The sequence below is a fragment of the Mustela nigripes genome, chromosome 13 (assembly GCF_022355385.1).
Source record: "Mustela nigripes isolate SB6536 chromosome 13, MUSNIG.SB6536, whole genome shotgun sequence".
Taxonomy (NCBI): Eukaryota; Metazoa; Chordata; class Mammalia; order Carnivora; family Mustelidae; genus Mustela; species Mustela nigripes.
In genome coordinates this window covers 144,606,450-144,629,492 of record NC_081569.1, presented here as the reverse complement: position 1 = coordinate 144,629,492, position 23,043 = coordinate 144,606,450, and the positions used below count along the sequence as shown (strand labels likewise).

The following is a 23,043-nucleotide window of genomic DNA, read 5'->3' as shown; positions in this document are numbered from 1 at the left end:
CAATAGCCAAACTATGGAAAGAACCTAGATGTCCATCAACAGATGAATGGATCAAGAAGATGTGGTATATATACACAATGGAATACTATGCAGCCATCAAAAGAAATGAAATCTTGCCATTTGGGACAACATGGATGGAACTAGAGCATATCATGCTTAGCGAAATAAGTCAAGCAGAGACAGACAACTATCATATGATCTCCCTGATATGAGGAAGTGGAGATGCAACACGGGGGGTTAAGTGGGTAGGAGAAGAATAAATGAAACAAGATGAGATTGGGAGGGAGATAAACCATAATTGACTCTTAATCTCACAAAATAAACTTAGGGTTGCTGTGGGGAGGGCGGTTGGGAGAAGGGGGGTGGGGTTATGGACATTGGGGAGGGTATGTGCTTTGGTGAGTGCTGTGAAGTGTGTAAACCGGGTGATTCACAGACCTGTACCCCTGGGGATAAAAATATATTATATGTTTATAAAAAAATAAAAATTAAATTAAAAAAGAATAGATATCTGGGTCTCTAAAAGCAGAAAAACACCACCATGCTAAGGCAGGAAGGCAGGAGTCATGAATCTGTGGGCAGATATCAGAAGATAAACAGAAGGGAGAGGGATCAGCCCTACATTGACCCCTGGAAAGTTATATAACGCCTGCACATGAAAGCGTTCCAGGCGGGGGGACCGGGCAATAATTCGCAGAGTGGTAACAGCCAGGCTCGGCTTGATAACAGCACTCAAACAGGATCCAGGAGCTGCAGGGGCACACCCAAGAACCAGGACTACTTGTAGATTTAGAAGCACAAAAGGCAGAGACAAGCTGGGCTCGTGGGTCAACTGCTGAGAAGATTGCTCTGGAGGCACACCACTTCTGGGAGGCTGTTTTCAGCAACAGTTACAAAAACGGAGACTATGTGTTCTGGAGGGTTCGGTGAAGAGCGGAATGCGATTTCTCTGTTCTGCGACAGAGGCCTGGGTGTGGCCATTTTTGTTTTGTTTTGTTCTGAGCCTCAGAATAGGCATGGAAAACCACCAGAGAACAAAAGCTCAAAAAACAGGTTTCCACAGAGCCCAGCTCCCCGATGCAGGGTTGGGGGCGGCCAAGATAACTCTGCTGAAATGGGTTGTCTGAGAAATACCACAGCAGACACCCTCCTGAAGACAGGCTGGAAGAACAAGAAGACGCCAACTCTACGGCCTCCATAAAACTGTAAAACCATAACACCAGGGAAAAATAGTATGTTTAGCTCCAGGCAATGCCTTATTGCTTATGTATTTTTCAGATACAATGCTTTCTTTTTCTTTTATTCTTTCCCTATGTTTCTTCCCTGTTTTTTTCTTCTTACCTTTTTCTCGTTTCAAATAGATGGGGGAGGGTTGTTTCTTTTTTTAAAGATTTTATTTATTTATTTGACAGACAGAGATCACAAGCAGGCAGAGGCAGGCAGAGAGAGAGGAGGAAGCAGGCTCCCTGCAGAGCAGAGAGCCCGATGCGGGGCTCGATCCCAGGACCCTGGGACCATGACCTGAGCCGAAGGCAGAGGCTTTAACCCACTGAGCCACCCAGGTGCCCCTCAAATAGATGTTTAATATAACATATTTCATAGTAGTTTTTTAACTTGTTCTTTTTCACACTTATATTTTTATATAGATATATGCTTCAATGTAGCCCCTTTTTTCCCTAGTCAATATTACCTTCATATATATATATATATATATACCAGTTTTATTTTCCCTGTAACTTTGGGTAGTGGTGTCCTCTAACAACAGAGTAAAATACACCCAGGAAGAACTGAAAAACCCTACCTAGCCCACACTGAGAACTTATAGCCCCCTTCCCCCCACCACCCTATTTTTCTTTTTTTCTTCTCTCTTTTCTCTGATTTTTTATTTTTTAATTTTTTTTTAATTTCATAGATTTTATTCTTGAGTTTCACTTTGGCTGTTTTTTTCAATGGTGGCTTCCAAACACTCCAGATTTTCCTAGGGTGCATCCTGCCTGGGTCGTCGTTAATATTTTGGACTCCGTACTTCTCTCAACCACCCCTCAACAGAATGACTAGGAGGAGGAGTTCCCAAAAAAGAAAAGAACCAGAGGCAATGGCCTCTCCCCCAGACCTAATGAGTATGGACATAAGCAAGATGTCAGAGATAGAATTCAGGATAGCAATCATGAAGTCAATAGCTAGGCTTGAGAAAATCATTAGGGACAAAATAAGAATCTCCTAGGGCAGAAACAACATCTAATCAGGCTGACCTTTAAAATGCTATGAATAAAATGCAGTCTAAACTGGATACTCTAACAGCCAGGAGACATGAGGCAGAAGAACAACTGCGATCTAGAAGACACACTGATAGAAAGGAAGGAAGCAAGGAGAACTGGGATGAACATCTAAAGTCCACGAGAACTGACTTAGACTAATGATGCCGTGAAACATTCCAATGTCAGAATTACTGGGCTCTCTGAGGGGGTGGAGAGAGAGAGAGAGAGAAGGGACTAGAAGTTATATTTGAGGAAACTATAGCTTAGACTTCCCTCATCTGGGGAAGAAAACAAGCATTCATGTCCAAGAGGCAGAGAGGACCCCTCTTAGATCACTGAGAACAGACCAACACCCCAGCATATAACAGTAAAACTTACAGAACTTAGAGCCAAGGAAACCATCCTTAGAGCAGGTAGGGGGAAGAGATTTTTTTACATATGGAGACAGGAACCTCAGAATAGCCTCGGAACTGTCCACAGAAACCTGGAAAGCCATAAAGGGCTGGCAAGACATATGCAGGGCACTAAATGAGAAGAGCGTGATTGGGTACAAAGACAGGACCCCTCCATATGCTGTCTACAAGGGATTCACTTTGGACTTGAAGTCATCTCCAGACTGAAAGTGAGGGATAGAGAACCATGCCAGCATACCACCCAAGAAAGCTGTGGTAGCAATTCTCACATCAGAAAATTCAAAATTTAAGCCAAAGACTATATTAAGACAGGCAGAGGGACCGTATATCATACTGAAGAGGGTTATCCAATAAGAAAATCTAACATGTGTCTGTTAGCCATTCATATGTCGTCTTTTAAAAATTTACTTAATTTTTATTATTTTTTATTATGTTACATTTGTCACCATACGGTACATCATTAGCTTTTTTTTCTTACATTTTTAAATTCCTTTTTAAATTGGAGTCTTCATTGTTGAATTATAAGAGTTCTTTACATACTCTGCAGATAAATCTCTTATCATGTATATGATTTACAAAATATTTTTTCCCATTCTCTGGCTTGTCTTCTCACTTTCTTGCTTTTTTTATTGTGTTATGTTAGTCACCACAAAATACATTGTTAGTGTTGATGCAGTGTTCCAAGATTCATTGTTTATGTGCAACATCCAGTGCTCCCTGCAACCCGTGCCCGCCTTAACCCTTAATACCCACCTTAATACCCACCACTAGGCTCATCATCCACCCCCTCTAAAACCCTCAGTTTTTTCCTCAGAGTCCACATTCTCTCGGGGTTCCTCTTCCACTCTGATTTCCCCCTTCATTCTTCCCTTGCTTCTACCACTGTCCTCCATGTTATTCCTTAAGCTCCACAAGTAAGTGAAACCATATGATAATTGACTCTCTCTGCTTGACTTATTTCACTCAGCATCATCTCTCCCAGTCCCGTCCATGTTGCTACAAAAGTTGGGTATTCGTCCTTTCTGATGGAGGCATCATACTCCATAGTGTATATGGACCACATCCTCCTTATCTGTTGAAGGCATCTTGGCTCTTTCCACAGTTTGGCTATTTTGGCCATTGCTGCTATGAACATTGGGGTAGAGATGGCCCTTCTGTTCACTACATCAGTATCTTTGGGGTAAATACCCAGGAGTGCAATGGCAGGCTCATAGGGAAGCTCTATTTTTAATTGTTGGAGGAACCTCCACAGTGTTTTCTAAAGAGGCTGCACCAACTTGCATTCCCACCAACGCTGTAAGAGGGTTCCCCTTTCTCCACATCCTCTCCAACATTTATTGTTTCTTGCCTTGTTAATTTTTGTCATTCTAACTAGAGGGCATGTATTGCATGGAGCACTGGGTGTCATATGCAAACAATGAATCATGGAACGCTACATCAAAAACTAATGATATACTGTGTGATGACTAACATAACGTAATTTTTTTTTAAAAAAGAAAATCTTACTACCCATTTTTCTACCACTCTAAAAAGAAAAACAAATTAACTATTGTAAATATCTGATGCCCCCAACATGGGAGCAGCTAACTACATAAACCAGCTGCTAATCAAAATAAAGAATCATATTATAATAAAACTTCAATAGTAGGATATTTTAACACTCCAATCTCAGCATTGGGAAAATCATCTAGGCAGATCAACAAGAAACAAGAGCCTTCAAAGACACACTGGACCACCTGGACATCGTAAATATATACAGAGCATTCCATCCTAACACAACAGAATACTCTTTTTTTTTTTTAAGTGATATATAGAGAATTTCTTCTTTTTTTAAGCACAGTGCACTTTCTTTTTTTTTTTTCAGTGTTCCAGAATATTCATTCTTCTCAAATACACACAGAACTTTCTCCAGAATAGATCACATACTGGGTCACAAATCAGGTCTCAGCCAATTCCAAAAAACTGAAATTATTCCTTTATGTTATCAGACTACAATGTCTTGACATGGGAACTAAATCAGAAAAAAAAAATTGGAAGGAACTCGAATACTGGGAAGTTAAAAACATCTGTTAAAGAATGATTGGGTCAAACAAGGAATTTAAGAAGAAATTAAATAATTCATGCAAAGTAATGAGAACAAAAACACTTCACTCCAAAATCTATGGGATACTGCAACGGTGGTCCTAAGAGGGAAATACATAGCCATCCAAGCTTCTCCTAGAAAATCAGAAAAATCCCAAATGCACAAGCTTACCTTACCTTAAAAAGCAGGAGACAGAAGAGCAAATAAAACTTAAACTGAGCAGAAGAAAAGAAATATAAAGATTACAGCAGAGATCAGTGAAATAGAAATCAGAAAAACAGTAGAACAGATCAACAAAACTAGAAGTTTGTTCTTTGAAAGAATTGATAAGATTGATAAACCAGGGCACCTGCCTTCAGCTCAGGTCATGATCCCAGAATCCTGGGATCGAGCCCCACGTCAGGATCGTTGCTCAGCAGGAAGCCTATTTCTCCCTCTCACTCTGCCTGCTACTTCCTTCTGCTTGTGCTCTCTCTCTGTGTCAAATAAATAAATAAAATTGTTTAAAAATAAGATTGATAGGGACGCCTTGGTGGCTCAGTTGGTTAAGCAGCTGCCTTCGGCTCAGGTCATGATCCCGGGGTCCTGGGATCGAGTCCCACATCGGGCTCCTTGCTCGGCAGGGAGCCTGCTTCTCCTTCTGCCTCTGCCTGCCTCTTTGTCTGCCTGTGCTCGCTCGCTCGCTCTCTCTCCCTCTGTCTCTGGCAAATGAATAAAAAAAAATCTTTAAAAAAAAAAATAAGATTGATAAACCACTGTCCAGACTTATACAAAAGAAAAGAGATAGGACCCAAATTAATAAAATCATGAAGAAGAGGGAAGACATCACAACTAATACCAAGGAAATGGAAACAATTATTAAAAATTATTATCAGCGTGGGAATGCAGGTTGGTGCAGCCTCTTTGGGGAACAGTGTGGAGATTCCTCAAGAAATTAAAAATAGAACTTCCCTATGACCCTGCCATTGCACTCGTGGGTATTTACCCCAAGGATACAGATGTCGAGAAAAGAAGGGCCATCTGTACCCCAATGTTTATAGCAGCAATGGCCTCGGCCACCAAACTGTGGAAAGAACCAAGATGCCCTTCAGCGGACGAATGGATAAGGAAGATGTGGTCCATATACACTATGGAGTATTATGCCTCCATCAGAAAGGATGAATACCCAACTTTTGTAGCAACATGGACGGGACTGGAAGAGATGATGCTGAGTGAAATAAGTCAAGCAGAGAGAGTCAATTATCATATGGTTTCACTTATTTGTGGAGCATAACAATGGAGGACAAAGGGAGATGGAGAGGAGAAGGGAGTTGGGGGAAATTGGAAGGGGAGGTGAACCATGAGAGACTATGGACTCTGAAAAACAATCTGAGGGTTTTGAAGGGGCAGGGGGTGGGAGGTCGGGGTACCAGGTGGTGGGTATTAGAGAGGGCACAGATTGCATGGAGCACTGGGTGTGGTGCAAAAATAATGAATACTGTTATGTTGAAAATAAAAAACAAATTAAAAAAAAGAAGCTCTAGCAACAGCAACCAGACAACACAGAGAAATAAAAGGTATCCAAATTGGTAATGAAGAATTCAAACTCCCTCTCTTTGCAGATGACATGATTCTTTATATGGAAAACCCAATAGACTCCACCCCCAAACTACTAGAACTCATAGAGCAATTCAGCAACGTGGCAGGATACAAAGTCAATGTACAGCAATCAGTGGCTCTCTTATACACTAACAATGAAAGTACAGAAAGGGAAATTAGAGGATTGATTCCATTTACTGTAGAATCAAGAACCACAAGATACCTGGGAATCAACCTAACCAAAGAGGTAAAGGATCTGTACTCGAGGAACTACAGAACACTCATGAAAGAAATTGAAAAAGACACAAAAAGATGGAAGACCATTCCATGCTCTTGGAACAGAAGAATAAACATTGTTAAAATGTCTATACTGCCTAGAGCAATCTATACTTTTAATGCCATTCTAATCAAAATTCCACCGGTATTCTTCAAAGAGCTGGAGCAAATAATCCAAAAACTTCTATGGAATCAGAAGAGACCCGAATTGCTAAGGAAATGTTGAAAAATAAAAATAAAGCTGGGGGCATCACGTTACCTGATTTCAAGCTTTACTACAAAGCTGTGATCAGCAAGACAGCATGGTACTGGCATAAAAGCAGAAACATAGACCAGTGGAACAGAGTAAGGAGCCCAGATATGGACCCTCAACTCTATGGTCAATTAATCTTCGACAAAACAGGAAAAAATATACAGTGGAAAAAAGACAGCCTCTTCAATAAATGGTGCTGGGAAAACTGGGCAGCTATATGTAGAAGAATGAAACTCGACCATTCTCTTACACCGTACACAAAGATAAACTCGAAGTGGATAAAAGACCTCAACGTGTGACAGGAATCCATCAGAATCCTAGAGCAGAACAAAGGCAGTAATCTCTTCGATATCAGCCACAGCAACTTCTTTCAAGATATGTCTCCAAAGGCAAAGGAAACAAAAGTGAAAATGAACTTTTCGGACTTCATCAAGATCAAAAGCTTCTGCACAGCAAAGGAAACAGTCAAGAAAACAAAGAGGCAACCCACGGAATGGGAGAAGATATTTGCAAATGACAGTACAGACAAAAGGTTGATATCCAGGATCTATAAAGAACTCCTCAAACTCAACACACACAAAACAGACAATTATATCAAAAAATGCGCAGAAGAAATGAACAGACACTTCTCCAATGAAGACATACAAATGGCTATCAGACACATGAAAAAATGTTCATCATCACTAGCCCTCAGGGAGATTCAAATTAAACCCCATTGAGATATCACCTTACACCAGTTAGAATGGCCAAAATTAGCAAGACAGGAAAAAACATGTGTTGGAGAGGATGTGGAGAAAGGGGAACCCTCTTCCACTGTTGGTGGGAATGCAAGTTGGTGCAGCCACTTTGGAGAACAGTGTGGAGATTCCTCAGGAAATTAAAAATAGAGCTTCCCTATGACCCTGCCATTGCACGCCTGGCTGTTTACCCCATCTGTACCCCAATGTTCCTAGCAGCAATGGCCACAGTCACCAAACTGTGGAAAGAGTCAAGATCCCCTTCAACAGACGAATGGATAAAGCAGATGCGGTCCATATACACTATGGAGTATTACTCAGCAGCAGAAACAATAAAGACTCATCATTTGCGCTGACATGGATGGAACTGGAGTGGTTTATGACAAATGAAATAAGTCAATCAGAGAACAATTGTCCTATGGTTTCAGTCAAATGTGGAGCATGAGGAATAACATGGAGGACCACAGGGGAAGGGATGGAAATCCAAAGGGGAAGAAATCAGAGAGGGAGATAGACCATGAGACACTCTGACCTCAGGAAACAAAATGAGGGTTTCAGAGGAGCCAGGGGTAGGAAATGAGGTAGCAAGGTGGGTATGAATGAGAGCATGCTCTGTGACACAGCCGTTAGACACAACTAGTGAATCATTGAACACTGCATCCAAAACTACGGATGTACTATACAGTGGCTAACTGAAAATAAATTAAAAAATCAAATTGTAATTCATTACAAGAAGAGATAGAAGCCAACAGTATCAGAACCAAGACAAGAGAGCTGGGAGGTATGAGATAGAGACCTAGAGAAACATACAGGAGACAGACAGAAAACAGATAAAGAGACACAGTAACATCCTTGAGAGATAGAAGACAAGTAAGATATAGAGATGCACAGTCAAGAACCTAGAGGAAAGGAGCACAGGAAAGAGATAGAGACCCCCAGTAACAGATCCAAGAGGACACAGAAGACAAGTAAGAGATAGAGACCCCCAGTAACTGAACAGGAGATGGAACACAGGTAAGAGAGAAATCCACAGTAACAGACCTACAGGAGAGAGATGAGCTATAAGAGATAGAGACCCAGAGTAACAGAACCGGGAGGAAGGAGAAGAGAGGTAAGGCATAGAGACACGACCCTACAAGTGCAGCTGAACTAAGCTAGAGGCACACGCATCGACCTAGAGGGACTCCTTTCCAGGAACTGGCTCATTGCCTGTGGGCGTCAACCAGCACATCGGGAACCTGCAGGGCCGCCCAGCAGCCTGGAATCTCAGGCAGGAGCTAACACTGCAGTCGTGGGGCAGAACTCCTTCTTCTCCAGGAACCCTCGGGCTTTGTTCTTCAGTCCCTCGACTGCTTGGATGAGGCCCACCCACATTACGGAGGACCACGTCCTCTCCCTGAAGTGCACTGATTTCCCTGCCCAGGTAGGATGCCGTCTGCTTGAATAGCCTGGCTGGGTGAGCGCGGGAGACCGACGGTCACTCGGACCTCCTCTCGCTCCGTGCTCACAATGCGAGAGCTGGGGCCACGGCCACTGTCTTACCTGGAAGAAACTGCAGCCTTGGAGACCCTCAGCCCCTGCCTGCGGGGAGGGTGCCAGTGTTTGCACCATGTCGTCTGACCCCAGTGCTCATGCACTGTCCACACTGTGTCTTGGGGGGACAATAGAACAACCTCCTGATCCGACCCTACCTTTGGGGCCAGTCACAGGAGGGGACAGTCACAGGAGGAGGTCCTTGTAGCTCAGGGTCATTGGGAGAGGACGAAGCCCTGGTAAGGCTCTGGAGATGCCATCCTTTATCTGGAATAAGGACTTAGCAGAGTCCGCTGCGCCGTCAGCACCAGCAGCAAGAGCACTGTACTTGGTGGGGCAGGTGTGCTTTCTGGGACTGACAGACCTGGGCTTAGGCAGATATTAGGAAATCTTTCCACCGACAAGTAAGGACCATCGTGACAAGTGCCTTGAGTGGAGATCATCTGGGCCCCTAAGGTTCCCTAGCAGAAGAACCCAATCTGCGGGTTCAAGGGATGCTTTCTAGGGGTGCACCCCATGGCACAGCCCCTGAGGAAACGGGCTGCCTCGGGCCCGCGCCTCTGCACCTGGTCTCCTGCCCCACCCCCTCAGCCACAGAACCTAGTGGGCCCAGGAGAACTGGGGCAATCTGGAGAAGACAGGCGTGCCACGTTGCAGGACAGTGTCCAAAACATGGTGTGAGCCTGACTCCCATATGGACACATGAAAATGTCTTTCAAATCTTTATTAAACTCGATTCAGTAGAATCAAAGTATCTCATTTCTATAGTTGAAACAAGAATGCTAAGAAATATTGATACATAGTTGCGTTCTCTAATGTGACAGGTTTAGTCCCTGGGGGGCAGGAGTGGACTGTCCTCCAGAGAAGAGAATCTGCATTGCCATCCATTGCCTACAACTCACAGACTGTAAGAGAGCTCCAAGACCGCGCAGAGCTCCGAGCCCCCACGGAATCAGCCCACCCGAGACAACGCCTGGATTCCACTGAAGACATAAGAAGTCATCTCTGGGTCCATTCAGACTTTGGCACAGAATTTCCTGAAAGCATTTGCAGCTGACAGAGTATGCGGAACTCGTAGAGCACTCCTGGGAGTCAGCTGGAAATAATCACAGTTTGAGAGAGAAGGACACCGGAACGGAACAGATGTTCCACGACCGATCCCCGTCGCCCTTCAACATGTGGGAAGGTGCAGCCTCTTTGGAGAACAGTGTGGAGATTCCTCAAGAAATTAAAAATAGAACTTCCCTATGAGGAGGCTGTGGGGAGGTCGCCTCTGTCAGGTGTGGTGCCCTCGGGGGGACACTCGGGCTCATTTAGAGGACGTGGAGATGCCTCAGCGTGGTTGGTTGCACTCCTGGGTATTTACCCCAAAGATCCAGATGTCGTGACAAGAAGGGCCCTCTGTACCCCAATGAGTATAGCAGCAATGGCCACGGTCGCCAAACTGTGGAAAGAGCCCAGATGTCCTTCAATGGACGAATGGATACGGAAGATGTGGTCCATATACACGATGGAGTATGATGCCTCCATCAGAAAGGACGAATACCCAACTTTTGTAGCAACATGGACGGGACTGGAAGAGATGATGCTGAGTGAAATAAGTCAAGCAGAGAGAGTCAGTTATCATATGGTTTCACTTACTTGTGGAGCATAACATATAGCATGGAGGACATGGGGAGTTAGAGAGGAGAAGGGAGTTGGGGGAAATTGGAAGGGGAGGTGAACCACGAGAGACTATGGACTCTGAGAAACAATCTGAGGGTTTTGGAGGGGCGGGGGTGGAGGTTGGTGTACCAGGTGGTGGGTATTAGAGAGGGCACGGATTGTATGGAGCACTGGGTGTGGTGCATAACAATGAATGCTGAAATACTGAGAAGAAATTTTAAAAATTAAAAACTTTTTTAAAATATGGGAAGGATGTTGGGCCTCCGCAGTTACACAAAAAGTGATCATTTCTGAGAAACCACAGGAGAGAAAGTGGTTTTCCTTCCCACAGCAGCGCAGCAGCTGGTACCAGAGCAAACTTCAGAAGCAGCACTCAGCCGGTGGAGACCAGGAGACTGCGGAGAAACACCAGCAGTGAGCAGACACGGGAGAAGCTCGCTCCCTCGAAAGATCCACGTGAGGACCATGTCCAGTCCTGCGTCAGGTGCTGCCAGAAGACGGGCAGAAACCACAGCTGTCCTGGGTGCAGGGCAGGGCACAGGGCTCGGGACCACACGTAGTAGCTAGGTATTAGGGGGAGGGAGCCACTGAGGGAGAAACCCAAAATCTGTACACAAGCTCTGCTCAAACCCTTGGCTGCTCCCTCGACGGGCACCTGTGGAGGAAACTAGAAGGATCCAGCAGGAACAGCAGCCACAAGAGGCCAAAGAACAGAGGGTCCAGCTGCTGACACACAGACAGGGGCTCCCACGCATACACAGGCTCACGTGCACACAGGGACACACGCACACACGCACACACGGGCTCCCACGCACACGCAGGCACAGCTGAGAAGCAGCACGTCTCGGTGCAGATCTACCCCAGGCCAGTGGATACAGGAGCAGCATCGTGGGCCGCGCTCGGCACCTCTACAGGCAGGAAGCGGTGACGCCAGAGCCTCAGAGGCTGAGGGCACAGTGCCTGCCGGGAGGGGCAGCCAGGCCTGCTCTCGGACACAAGGCGGACGAGCCAGGGTGATGCTGGAGGCAGGCCAGGGCCACAGCCCCAGAGAGGAGCAGAGCGGGGGCAGCACGGACACGGGAGCTCAGAGCTCAGCTGCCCCGGTGGGACCCAGGAGGAGATGAGATCATTGTCCTCCAAGACCGCAGGACCCCACGGCCCCGGCAGCTGCCGCCGCACGGTTCATCCTGTGTCTTCAGCACGGAGCCCGGAGACCGGCTGGGCACGGCGGCCCCAGCCCCCCAGCCGGGGAAGAATGAGAAGGGGTCGCCAGGGTGGCCACGCTCCCCTGGGTGCAGGCTGCACAGACTGGCCACACCTGGCCTGGGCCCGCGGGGGCAGCAGGCCCCAGGGTGGGGCTCTGCCTGCCCTGTGGTTTCTCTCAGAACCGTGGGCCCTTCCAAGGAACCGGGCGCTCGCCCTCTGCCTCCCACGCAGCACCTGACCCGGCGCCGAGGGTGGGGCAGGACAGGCTGGGACAGGCTGCCCTGGGGGGGCAGGGAGGTCGCGCTGGGCCCTGTCTGCCCCAGGCCTCCCGCCCAGGCCTGTCCGGCCCGACCACGCTGAGGCATCTCCACGTCTTCTGAATGAGCCCGAGTGTCCCCCCGAGGGCACCACACCTGACAGAGGCGACCTCCCCACAGCCTCCCTGCGCGGGCAGTGCTGGCCCTCGGCTGCTGGGCCCAGAGGGTGGGTTCCCGGTGTCTCCCACTCCAAATGGCCACACGAGGCCTCGCAGGCCTGCACGCAGGGAAGGTCCCCCACCGGGGCCTCCCCGACGCGGACGCTCGGCCTTTCCAGGGTTCTGGGGACACGCAGGCCTGCAGGACATGCCCGCAGTGTGAGGGTGAGGCCTAGCGCAGCCCCCGCAGCTGCACACACATCACTGGTGCGTCGACCGTGCACAGCCGCCCCAAAGGACCAGGAGCCGACGCCGCTCCGTGGTCCCCACAGCCGCGGTGACACCCACAGGCCCATGACACCGTCCACCCCAGCGGCACCAGACACAGCCGTCTTCTGGGGCCGCCGGCCAACCGCACGGTGGGCCCAGCCTGCTCACAGCCCCCGCCGGCCCTCCCTGGACACACCACCCAACTGCAGCCCCAGTAAGAGACCCAGCGGCAGGACACGGGCTGGGGAAGGGGTGTGAGGTCGATGCGGACACTGGGGACAAGGGCACGTGCCACACACCCCTGCGTCCACGTCTCGCACGTGGCCACGCAGGCTGCGGCATCTCGTGCCCAAAGCAGCCACGACCCTTTCCTCGCAGGGCTGCCCCGGGGCCAGCGGTGATGGCGCCCGGCGCCCCCTCCCTTCCTGGGGCATCCCGGTGACCACCACAGTGTGTGCGGCACAGCGAGTCAGCCGTGGCCTCGGGGAGCGAGCACACGAGAGGCCACGGAGAGGAGCCCACTGCGCCCACGGCACAGGGGCTCATTTCAGCCCTGATGTCGCTGACACACTTCCCAAGAACACACAGAGAAAGGGGAATTTCCAGGGCTGCTGAGGCCCCCGGGGGTTCCCACCCCATTTTTAGCCGGGGCACTGAGGCCGAGCTCCCCTCCCCCAGGGCCGAGTATCTGGACGCAAAAATATCAGCCATGGTTACTGACGGTTCACCTCAGCCCTCCGGGAGCCTGTCCGGGAGCTGTGGACGGCCAGGACGGGCCCCCGACGGAGGCCCCTGGGGTGCGGCAGCCACGGGGCTGGCCCCGGTTGCAACAGGGGTGGGCTGCACGCACCACTACCCGGCCAGCAGGGACAGCGCCTCGTGGTCACTGTGGGGCTCCCAGGTGTCTGTTCCCTGCACAGGCACACAGGGGAGCAAGAGAATGCCCAACACTGACCCGCAGAATACAAGGGCCGAGAACCTCAGACACGACAGGGCTAGGCCAGCGCCCGAGGCCCGAGGGTGGAAGACTGCGCAGCGGGTGCGAACAGGGCCCTGAGCATGGATTGTTTCTGGCCAAGCAGGGCAGTGACTGCAGCCCAGGGTCAGGGGAAAGCACCCGCAAGCCGCCCCTGTGCTGGACTGAACGGCAGGTGGCAGCGGCCACATCCTCAGGTGTGTGAACAGGTCGCGTGAGGCAGCATTGACAAGGAGGCCTGGCTGCTGGGCCGGGCCCAGTGCCGCTGGAGGGGAAGGAGCTCTGTGGAAGGGGTTTGCCCACCCCGGGCCCCGCTGGGCCAGCAGGTCTCTCTGGGTTCCACCGAGCTGTGCTGCCCTGCATGGACTGAGTCGGGCAAGGCTGGGCTGATCTTACAGGACCCAGTGGGCTGAGGGAAGCTGGGTTGAGTTAAGCCGGGGGGAGCTTGCTGGACAGCGCAGGATGCGCCACGCAGGCCTCGAGTAGGACAGGCTTCCGCAGCCTGGGCACTCGTGGCTGAGCCGGGCGCTCCTGGGCCACGTGACCTGAGCTGAGCTGAGTGGATGGAGCCAGGGAGACCCAGGTCCGGTGAAAGGTCCACCTTGGCGGGGACCGTCCTGGGCTGGGCTGACCGGGGCGGTCAGAGCGTGGGCAGGCAGGACTAAAGGAGCAGATCCAAGGCAGCCTGGGAAGACAATGCTGGGTCGGTTCCCCTGGGCTCACGTGGCTCAACCAGGCCGAGCTAAACTGTGGTGCACGTACCATCACTGAGCTGAGCCGAGTCAGAAAGTCCTGGGCCCCTGATCAGGGACCCACGAGACGAGCCTGGGAAACAAAGGAGCTACCTGGCCTGAAGGCGTTGAGCCTGTTGGACGTGGGCAGGGCTGCCGTGGCTGCACGGGGCTGGGCTGGGCGTTGCTGGGCTGAACTGGGCAGAGCTGGACTCTACTGGGCTGGGCTGGGCTGGGCTGGGTTGAGCTGAGCTGGGCAGAGCTGGACTCTACTGGGCTGGGCTGGGTTGAGCTGAGCTTAGCTGTCTAGGTTGAGTTGAGCTGAGCTGGGCTGTGTGGGACTGAGGAGTGCTGACTTGGGCTAAACAGGGTTGGGATGAACCGGGCTGGGCTGGGCTGGGCTGGGCTGACTAAACTAAGCTGAACTGGATTTGGTTGTGCCAAGCAGAACTGGCCTGAACTGGGATCAACTGGGCTGAGCTGAGTGACTTGAGCTGAGCTGAGCAGAGCTGGGCTGAGCTGGGCTGGGCTGGACTAAGTGGGGCTGCGCTGAGTTGAGCTGAGCTGAAATGGGCTGGACTTGGCTGCGCTGGGCTGGGTTGAGTCAAGCTGGACGGGGCTGAGGGGAGCCGGGCTAGACAGGGTGGGCTTGAACTGTGCTAATCTGGGCTGGGCTGAGCTGGGCACAGTGCGGTTCCGTTGGTGGGTCTGGCCTGGCTGAATCAGGCTCCCTAAGTCATGTCTCCCTGAAGACGTGAAGTCCCCAGGCTTGTAGGCCCAGTGGCTGGGGTCGTGGGATTCTCAGGATCGCAGCCAAGCAGGGAACGAGCCCGGCCGGCAGGCTGAGCTGGGCTGAGCTGAGTGAATTTGGTTGAACCCCGATGAGTTGTCTGGCTTGCGATGGAATATCCTGGGCTGACCTGGCCAGGCTAGACCAAGGTGGGCCCCTAGACCTTGGCTCTTCTGACCTAGGCCAAGCTAGTGAGGCTGGGCGTAGTGCTGGTTTGTCTCTCTGGCCTCAGAGGTGCTCACACAAGGCCATGGGACTGGTCTCCCTGGACAGGAGGGCAGAGGGGAGCGTGGCTGAGGTCTGGGCTCCAGGGCCAGGGGAGCGCAGGCAGACCCAGGTCACCGATGGGGGGAGGACTGCTCTGGGGTCTTCTCCCCTATGAGTGGGGTCCCTGGTCAGGGTCCCTGGAAGCTCCACAGGGACAATAGGGACCAGAGAGGCCTGGCTGGCCAGGGGCAGAGGGGTCACACACCTGCATGCCCCAAGAACCCCACATTCTTGCCCCTCTGGGCTAAGGGCAGCCACTGCTTCCGACAGGAGCACAATGGCTCCTCAGAGGGTGTTTCCAGCAGAATCAGGGAAGGACAGCCCAAACGAGCATCTGTCCCCCAAGGCTGGAGGAAGCATGTGAGAGCCCCCCATGTCTGCCCCACGCATCTCCTTCTCAGACCCCTCCCCCAGGGGCCTGGGAGCGGGAGGCCCCGGGTCAGCAGTGGGCCCGGCCCGCGACGGGCGTGCCAAGGCAGCAGCTGACACCAGCCCCGTCTCACAGCCTCCAGCCAGGGCCTGTCCGTGTTCCCCCTGACCCCCTGCTGCAAAGGTATGGCCGGCGCCACCTCGGTGAGTCTGGGCTGCCTGGTCTCGGGCTACCTCCCAATGCCGGTGACCGTGACCTGGGACACGGGGTCCCTAAACAAGAGTGTCGCCACCGTCCCCGCCACCTTCGACCAGACCTCCGGCCTCCACAACGCCATCAGCCAGGTGACCTCCTGGGGCGAGTGGGCCAAACACACGTTCACCTGCAGCGTGGCTCACGCGGCGTCCCCCGCCATCAACAAGACCTTCAGAGGTGAGCCGGGCGCTGGGGGAGGAGGGACGGGTCGGCGGGAGCGGTGGACGGGCTCCCACCACCCTGCCTGGTCCCTCCCGGCGCGTGAGGGGCCGGGCGGCAGGCGAGCTCCGTGAGCGCAGGGAGGCCAACCCCGCGGCACGTCTGCACCCCCAGCCTGTGCCATGAACTTCAGCCCGCCCTCCGTGAAGCTCTTCCACTCCTCCTGCAACCCGCTGGGCGACACCCACACCACCATCCAGCTGCTGTGTCTCATCTCCGGTTACGTCCCGGGGGACATGGAGGTCATCTGGCTGGTGGACGGGCAGAGGGTCACAGACATGTTCTCCTACACCGCGCCCGGCACACAGGAGGGCAACGTGACCTCCACCCACAGCGAGCTCAACATCACCCAGGGCGAGTGGGTGTCCCAGAAAACCTACACCTGCCGGGTCAGCTACCAGGGCTTCCACTTTGAGGACCACGCGCTCAAGTGCACAGGTACGGGCACCCACCCGCCGACACCCAGACCCACGGGGCTCCGGCGGTAGGGCCGCGGCCTGTCCTCACGCAGCCCCTCCCTCGCACCACAGAGTCCGACCCCCGCGGCGTGAGCAGCTACCTGAGCCCGCCCAGCCCTCTGGACCTGTACGTCCACAAGTCGCCCAAGATCACCTGCCTGGTGGTGGACCTGGCCAGCACGGAGGGCATGAGCCTGACCTGGTCCCGGGAGAGCGGGGAGCCCGTGCACCCAGACGGACTGAAGGAGGAGACTCAGTTCAACGGGACGGTCAGCGTCACGTCCACCCTGCCGGTGGACACACAGGACTGGGTGGAGGGCGAGGCCTACCACTGCACGGTGAACCACCCAGACCTGCCCAAGAGCCTCGTGCGCTCCATTGCCAAGACCCCTGGTGAGCCCCAGGCCCAGGGGAGGGGGCGGGCCTCCCCCCGGGAGCCTGGGCTGACCCCGCACCTGCCCGCAGGCCAGCGAGCAGCCCCGGAGGTCTACGTGTTCCTGCCCCCGGAGGAGGACGAGAGCACCACGGACAGGGTCACGCTCACGTGCCTGATCCAGAACTTCTTTCCCGCGGACATCTCGGTGCAGTGGCTTCGAAACGACAGGCCCATGCAGGCGGGCCAGCAGGCCACCACGCGGCCCCACAAGGTCCCGGGCGCCAGGCGCGCCTTCTTCGTCTTCAGCCGCCTGGAGGTCAGCCGGCGGGACTGGGAGGAGCAGAACAGCTTCGCCTGCCAAGTGGTGCACGAGGCCCTGCCCAAGTCGCGAGTCTTCAAGAAAACGGTCTCCAAAACCCCGGGTAAATGACGCGCCCTCCCCCGCCGGCTTCCCCACGCCCCAGGCGCTGCCACCGGGGCAGGGGAGGAGGCCAGACAGACCCTCCTTCCCTCCGTGTCAATAAACAGCACAGTGTTCGCTCAGAGCCCTGAGCACACCTGTTCTTGGGGTCAGCAGGGCTATAAGCAGGAAGGTCTCGGCACAGAGGAAGGGGCCCCGGGACAGGGGACCCGAGGGGTGCGGCAGGGCTGCGGGCCTGCTCGGGCCACCGTCACCATGCAAGTCACGGGGCCTCCCTGCCCCCCCGGGGTGGTCATGCCCTCACAGAGGAGCCCGAAGAGCTGGGGGTCCCTGGGGAAGGACCCCACACCCCAGCGAGCCCGCGGCCCCTCCCTCTCCTGGAGGGCCCAGAGCTCTCCGCCTCCAACCGCCCCCTCCCCGGTCTCCGGTCAGCCCTCTGGACACCATGTCCAGCTGCACACAGGCCCTCTGAGTGCAGAAACGGGCCAAGTCAGCCCCGACGCTGGTACCCGCAGGCAGAAACCCCAGACGGCCCCCAGCCGTCCCCGGGCTGTCGCCTCCCTCATCCACACGGACCTGGCAGGCCCCCAACCCCACACTGGGGCCTGAGCCAAGCCTCCTCCCACAACTCACCTCTCACGGCTCCTGCCCTGCCCGTGGGGTCAGCCAGGCCGGGGTCAGCAGGGCGCCCGTCGTGCTCGGACTCCAGGCCGCCCAGACCGCCCCGGGGAGGCCCCCAGCCTCACGCAAGGTCACACCCACCCCAGCCGCCCTTCAGCCGCAGCAAGTCCCAGGGCAGCTCCACCATCGCCACCCGCAGCGAGCGCCCAGGAGCTTGCACGTGGCCCCCCCGGCCTGCTCCTCGCCAGGCCCCTCCCTCGCCCTTCCTCCCCGTCACACGTGGGCCAGTGGACCCAGGACGGCCATGGAGAGGGCTCCCTCCTCCACCGGGGACCCCCTCCATGGCCCCGGCCCCCCAGGCCCCCTCAGTCGGTGGACGAACGGATTCACCCAGGCCAAAGGCTGGAGTGTGGACTCCGTCTCCTCTCCTGCCGACCCGCACCCCAGGACAGGCTTCGGGCCCCATCCCACGGCGGAGGGTGAAGGGGTCAGAGCCCAGGCCCAAGCCCAGCCCCGTCACTCACCAAACCTGTGTGCAGGCCTCACGCAGCCCCAGACCCGACATCCCCACCGCGCTCACACACACGCACACACCACATCTGTCTGAGGAGCGGCACACACCTGACCCCGTTCTGAAGACACAGGGCACTGGGTGCCTTCACCCCATATGGGAGCCCCAGGACCGTGCACAGGCCCTCACTCTCCAGCATGGAGGCCCGCTGTGCAGGGAAAGTGGGACCATGGCAGGAGGAGCCAGGAGACAGCTGTGGCCCCGGGACAGGGCCAAGGGGCAGCGCCAGGCACCTTGGCCCTCAGCAAGGTGCACATGGCCTGGCCAGCCCCTCTGAGCACCCACGTCATGGATTCCCGGGGCCACTCCGGGTCCTGCGAGCTCAGCTGCTGAGGTCCTCCGGCTGCCAAGAGTAAAACTAGAGGGGCTGGGGCTGGGAGACCCTGCAGGGACAGCAGAGCTGCTGGGTGCCTGGGCCGGGCTGGGGATGTGGACCGAGAGAGGGCAGGTCACCCCACACCTGCAAAGCCATGGGGGGCTTCAGACCCCCAGGCCTCCGGGGACAGCTCCGACGGTCTGGACGAGGCCAGGGCGTCCCTGCTGTCTCCCCTCCTCGGGGCGGGGGGCCAAGCCTGCCGTCCCCCACCAGCCCGTGCAGAGGCTGCACCGGGGAGGGCTGACTGGCCCGTGCCTGCAGAGCTGGAGCTCCAGGAGCTGTGTGCAGAGGCCGCCGAGAGCGCAGAGCTGGACGAGCTGTGGGCCAGCCTGCTCGCCTTCATCACCCTCTTCCTGCTCTGCGTCAGCTACAGTGCCGCCGTCACCCTGCTCAAGGTGGGAGCCCGGGGGCCCCCCCAGCCCGGGCGCGGGAGGCCCGGGGAGGAAGCGCTCCCGGGAGAGCCGTCCTCATGCGTGCCCTCCCCCAGGTGAAGTGGGTCCTGGCCGCCGTGCTGCAGGAGAAGCCACAGGCCACCCGAGACTACGCCAACGTCACGCGGCCGGCCGACTAGGCGCACCACAGCGCAGCCACGCTTTCCCTCCGTAGGCTGGAGGCCGTCTGCTTGCTGGCAGCGGGAGGACGAGAGCACGCACGCCCCCAGAGCGGCCAGAGCAGGTGCGGAAGGCCAGCACACAGGCATCCAGAAACTTCCAGCTGGGCTCCAAGGTCCGAGGCACCCAGAGGACCAACCACAGCCCGACACCAGGCCCCTTGGGCACAAGCCCTTCCCACAGAGTGACCTGAGCTGGGCATGGGTGCAGAGCCCTGGGCTCCTCCCTGGTCCTGGGGTCAGGGCTGCTCCTGTTCTCACGGAGAAGCCCCCAGAGCACGAGGAGAGTCAAACCCGCGGCCCACTTGTCACACAGCGTCCAAACCCGAACCCAGGATGCAGAGTCCAAGTCCAGGGCACGACCTCGGCTCCCAGACTCAGGCCCACCTCCTTGGCACCGGGTCCCAGTGCCCACGCTTGTGCCCAGCCCCAGCCCCTGCCCAGCCTTCCCACGGGCCACTGGCAGCCCCTGGCGTGCTGCGGGACAGAGAAGAGCTCCTGGGGAGAAGCTGCGGGCCTGCTCAGGGCTGCGTGCAGGCCTCCGGGGGGGAGGAGGGCTCTCCCAGCAGAAGAGCTCCCCACGGGTCCCACCGCAGCCAGCCACTCCCAACCCGTCCACCCAGGCCTCACCTCGCGTCTCGCTCCGCCTTGGCAACCCCGTTGCCTCCCTTGTGAGTTTCCCAGTAAAGTTCCTTCTTACACATCCCACGCCGCCTGAGCGCGCTTTGGGAGAGGCATCACCTGACCGAAGGGGGTGGGGGGCAGCCCCCCGAGGGTGTGGCCAAGGGGCCAGAGGGCAGGGAGCAGGGGCCAGTTCAGGGCCCGAAGCCCCCGGTGACCAGCCGGCTGCTGCTGCGAGTGTCCCTTCGACACCCCCCGAGACACCGAGCCCAGTCTGGTCACACCTGCTCTGCTTGTCTCCAGCCAAGACTCCCTGCCCCTTCCCTTGCTGATGTAAAAGCCACAGCATCCCCTGGACAAACCCGAAGCAGCTTCTTCCGGGGTCCGTGCAGGAGGGCACAGAAACACAGCTGCACACACACCCCCAGGTCAGGACCACCATCAGCCTCCAGGGACCACCGGTCCCCCCGCCCCGCATCGGTCCACCCACTGAGCACACACACACGGGCCAGGCCTCGGCCCCCCACCCACCCTCCCGTCTGGAGGTCCCCATGAGCTGAGCCAGACACACAAGCCTGAGCCACCGGGACTGGCCACCGCCGTCCTCCAGAGGAAACCCGAGCAGTCTGGAACCCAGGAGCCAAGGCTGGAGGGACAGCCGCCGGCCAGGCACAGTGCTGGGCAAGGGAGTGAAGAGCTGGTCTCCCTGCCTGGAGGCGCCGTCCCGTAGGGTTCTGCCCAGGGCACTGGGGACGGGGTGTCAGCACACCCAAAGACAGGCTGCCTCATCTACTCTTCAGTGCTCAGGGCCCAGGACAAGGGAGCACGGGAGCAGCCCTTTGCAGAAAGGAGAAACCACGTGGCCGAGAGTCGGAAGAAAAGATTCAGGAGCTCCCAGAGTCCCCCTAGGAGGACGCAGGCAGCTGGTGCCGTCACTCAGGCCGTATCCCAAGCCCCATGCACCAACGCCACACGGACTGGACACGGATTGGACGCCAACGCGGACTTGGACGCGGACACGGACAGACGTGGACACGGACCACGGAGGGACCTGAGTGAGGCCAGCGTGCAGGCGGAGGGGGTTGGACCTTGTCTGCTCGCCTCCCGCCCAGGGCACAACTCCCAGGATCCGGCAGGTGTGACGCCAGTTCCAGACCTGGAGGGTTTGGTCTGAAAAGAACATCAAGGAAGCAGGTGTGGGGGCAGAACACAGGACGAGGCCACGCCACGGCCCCGCCCGGCCCTCACGCATGCACACATGCACTCACACGCACACACACGGGTGCACATGTGGGCTCTCGGGAGACCGGCCCCACACCGGTCCCGTGAAGGAGACGCCCGCGGAACGGCCATCCCGAGCACCCGGCCAGGCTGTGCTCTAACGGCGACCGAGCTCACAGCGCCGTGGCCCGACCTCAGACCGGCGACTCCGTCTTTGCCCCCAGCACACCCTCTCCGTCTGCTCCGGCCGCGGGCGGCCTGCAGGAAACTCGCACACATCCACACACGTCCCCGTGAGGTCGGAGCCACGCAGCCTCGCTCGGACGAAGCGCAGGAGATGGTCTGGAGCCTCCTGGAATGTCCTCGGTCGCGACGATCGGTACCTCTTGATGGGAGAAACCCCGCCCTAAATGCCGCCTCCGGCCCGCGCGGGTCCCAGCAGCTGCCCTCCTGGGCCTCCACGAACACCTTCCCTTTGCCCTTAAAATTGCTAGAAAGGGAGTCAGGCAGGAACAGGCCCTGTATTCTCCCCACATGGCCCAGACCCCACATGGCAAGGGGGCAGGACAGTTCTGTCGCCGGAAACTGGATATGGCCCAAAAGTGCACCTCGGTGGCTCGAGAGAGTCAGAGCGCGCTGGGCGGTACGTGGGTGGGGGCAGGGACGGGCGGCAGAGACCCAGACGGACAGAGCCGTGGGGACCGACGGCGGGCGGCAGATGCACGGGTGGGCGGACAGTGGAGAGAGGACAGATGCGCAGGTGGAAGAGAGAATACAATTCTAGGAGAGCTTTGTCCGTTTGCGCTGACGGGACCCACACCCTCCTGAAAGGTTCCGGGAGCCCAGGCCTGGTACCTCCGGCCCGTCTCCTGGACCGAGGGTCCCCCGAGGGCAGAGCGGAGTGTCTTCCTTCTCTGGTGCCCCAGATCGGAAGACCTGCCCCACCGACCCCAGCATGAGGACAAGGGCTGGGCTCACGCCGACCGCGAGAGCCGGAGGCCATCGCACAGGGCAGAGTGCACGCGCCCCGAGCCAGGGAGGCCACTGTGCCGGTGGCCGGTCAGGAGGGCCCGTGGAGGCCCAGCACACGGGGCGCACAGCCCGAGAGCAGGCCGCGGGGTGGACGCTGCCAGGGACGCGCCTTCACGGGCCCCCCCGGCAGGAAAGGGCCTTCCCAGGGTCCCTCAGTCCCTCTTTCTTTCCTTTGGTCATGAACCCGGCACGGTCGGCCGAATGCTGGCCCCCGAAAGCCGTGTCCACGGCCTCATTCCTGGAACCTGTGAATGCGACCTTGTTTGGAAAATGGGTCTTTGCGGGTGTGGTTGACGTTAAGGCACTTTGGATGAGATGGGCCAGGCCCGAGGCGTGACGGCGGGGGTCGCCCCAAGAGGCCGAGGAGGAGAGACACGGACGGAGAGGGAAGCCCCATGACGGTGGCGGCAGGGCTGGGAGGGACAGGCCACGAGCCCAGGG

At 55.9% G+C, this 23,043-nt stretch overlaps 2 gene segments (V, D, J or C); both read left to right on the top strand.

Annotated features, from left to right (window-relative positions):
• Positions 1-17,674, top strand: part of LOC132000339 (immunoglobulin heavy constant epsilon-like) — a 112,326-nt gene extending 94,652 nt beyond the window's left edge. The window contains 4 exon segments of the C gene segment in view: positions 15,957-16,253; positions 16,410-16,733; positions 16,826-17,146; positions 17,219-17,674. Of these exon segments, the coding sequence occupies positions 16,007-16,253; positions 16,410-16,733; positions 16,826-17,146; positions 17,219-17,559 (1,233 nt within the window).
• A 4,430-nt stretch (positions 17,675-22,104) lies between these two features.
• The window catches only part of LOC131999468 (Ig alpha-1 chain C region-like), a 6,153-nt gene continuing 5,214 nt past the window's right edge, over positions 22,105-23,043 (top strand). The window contains 1 exon segment of the C gene segment in view: positions 22,105-22,213. Coding sequence covers positions 22,105-22,213 — 109 coding nt within the window.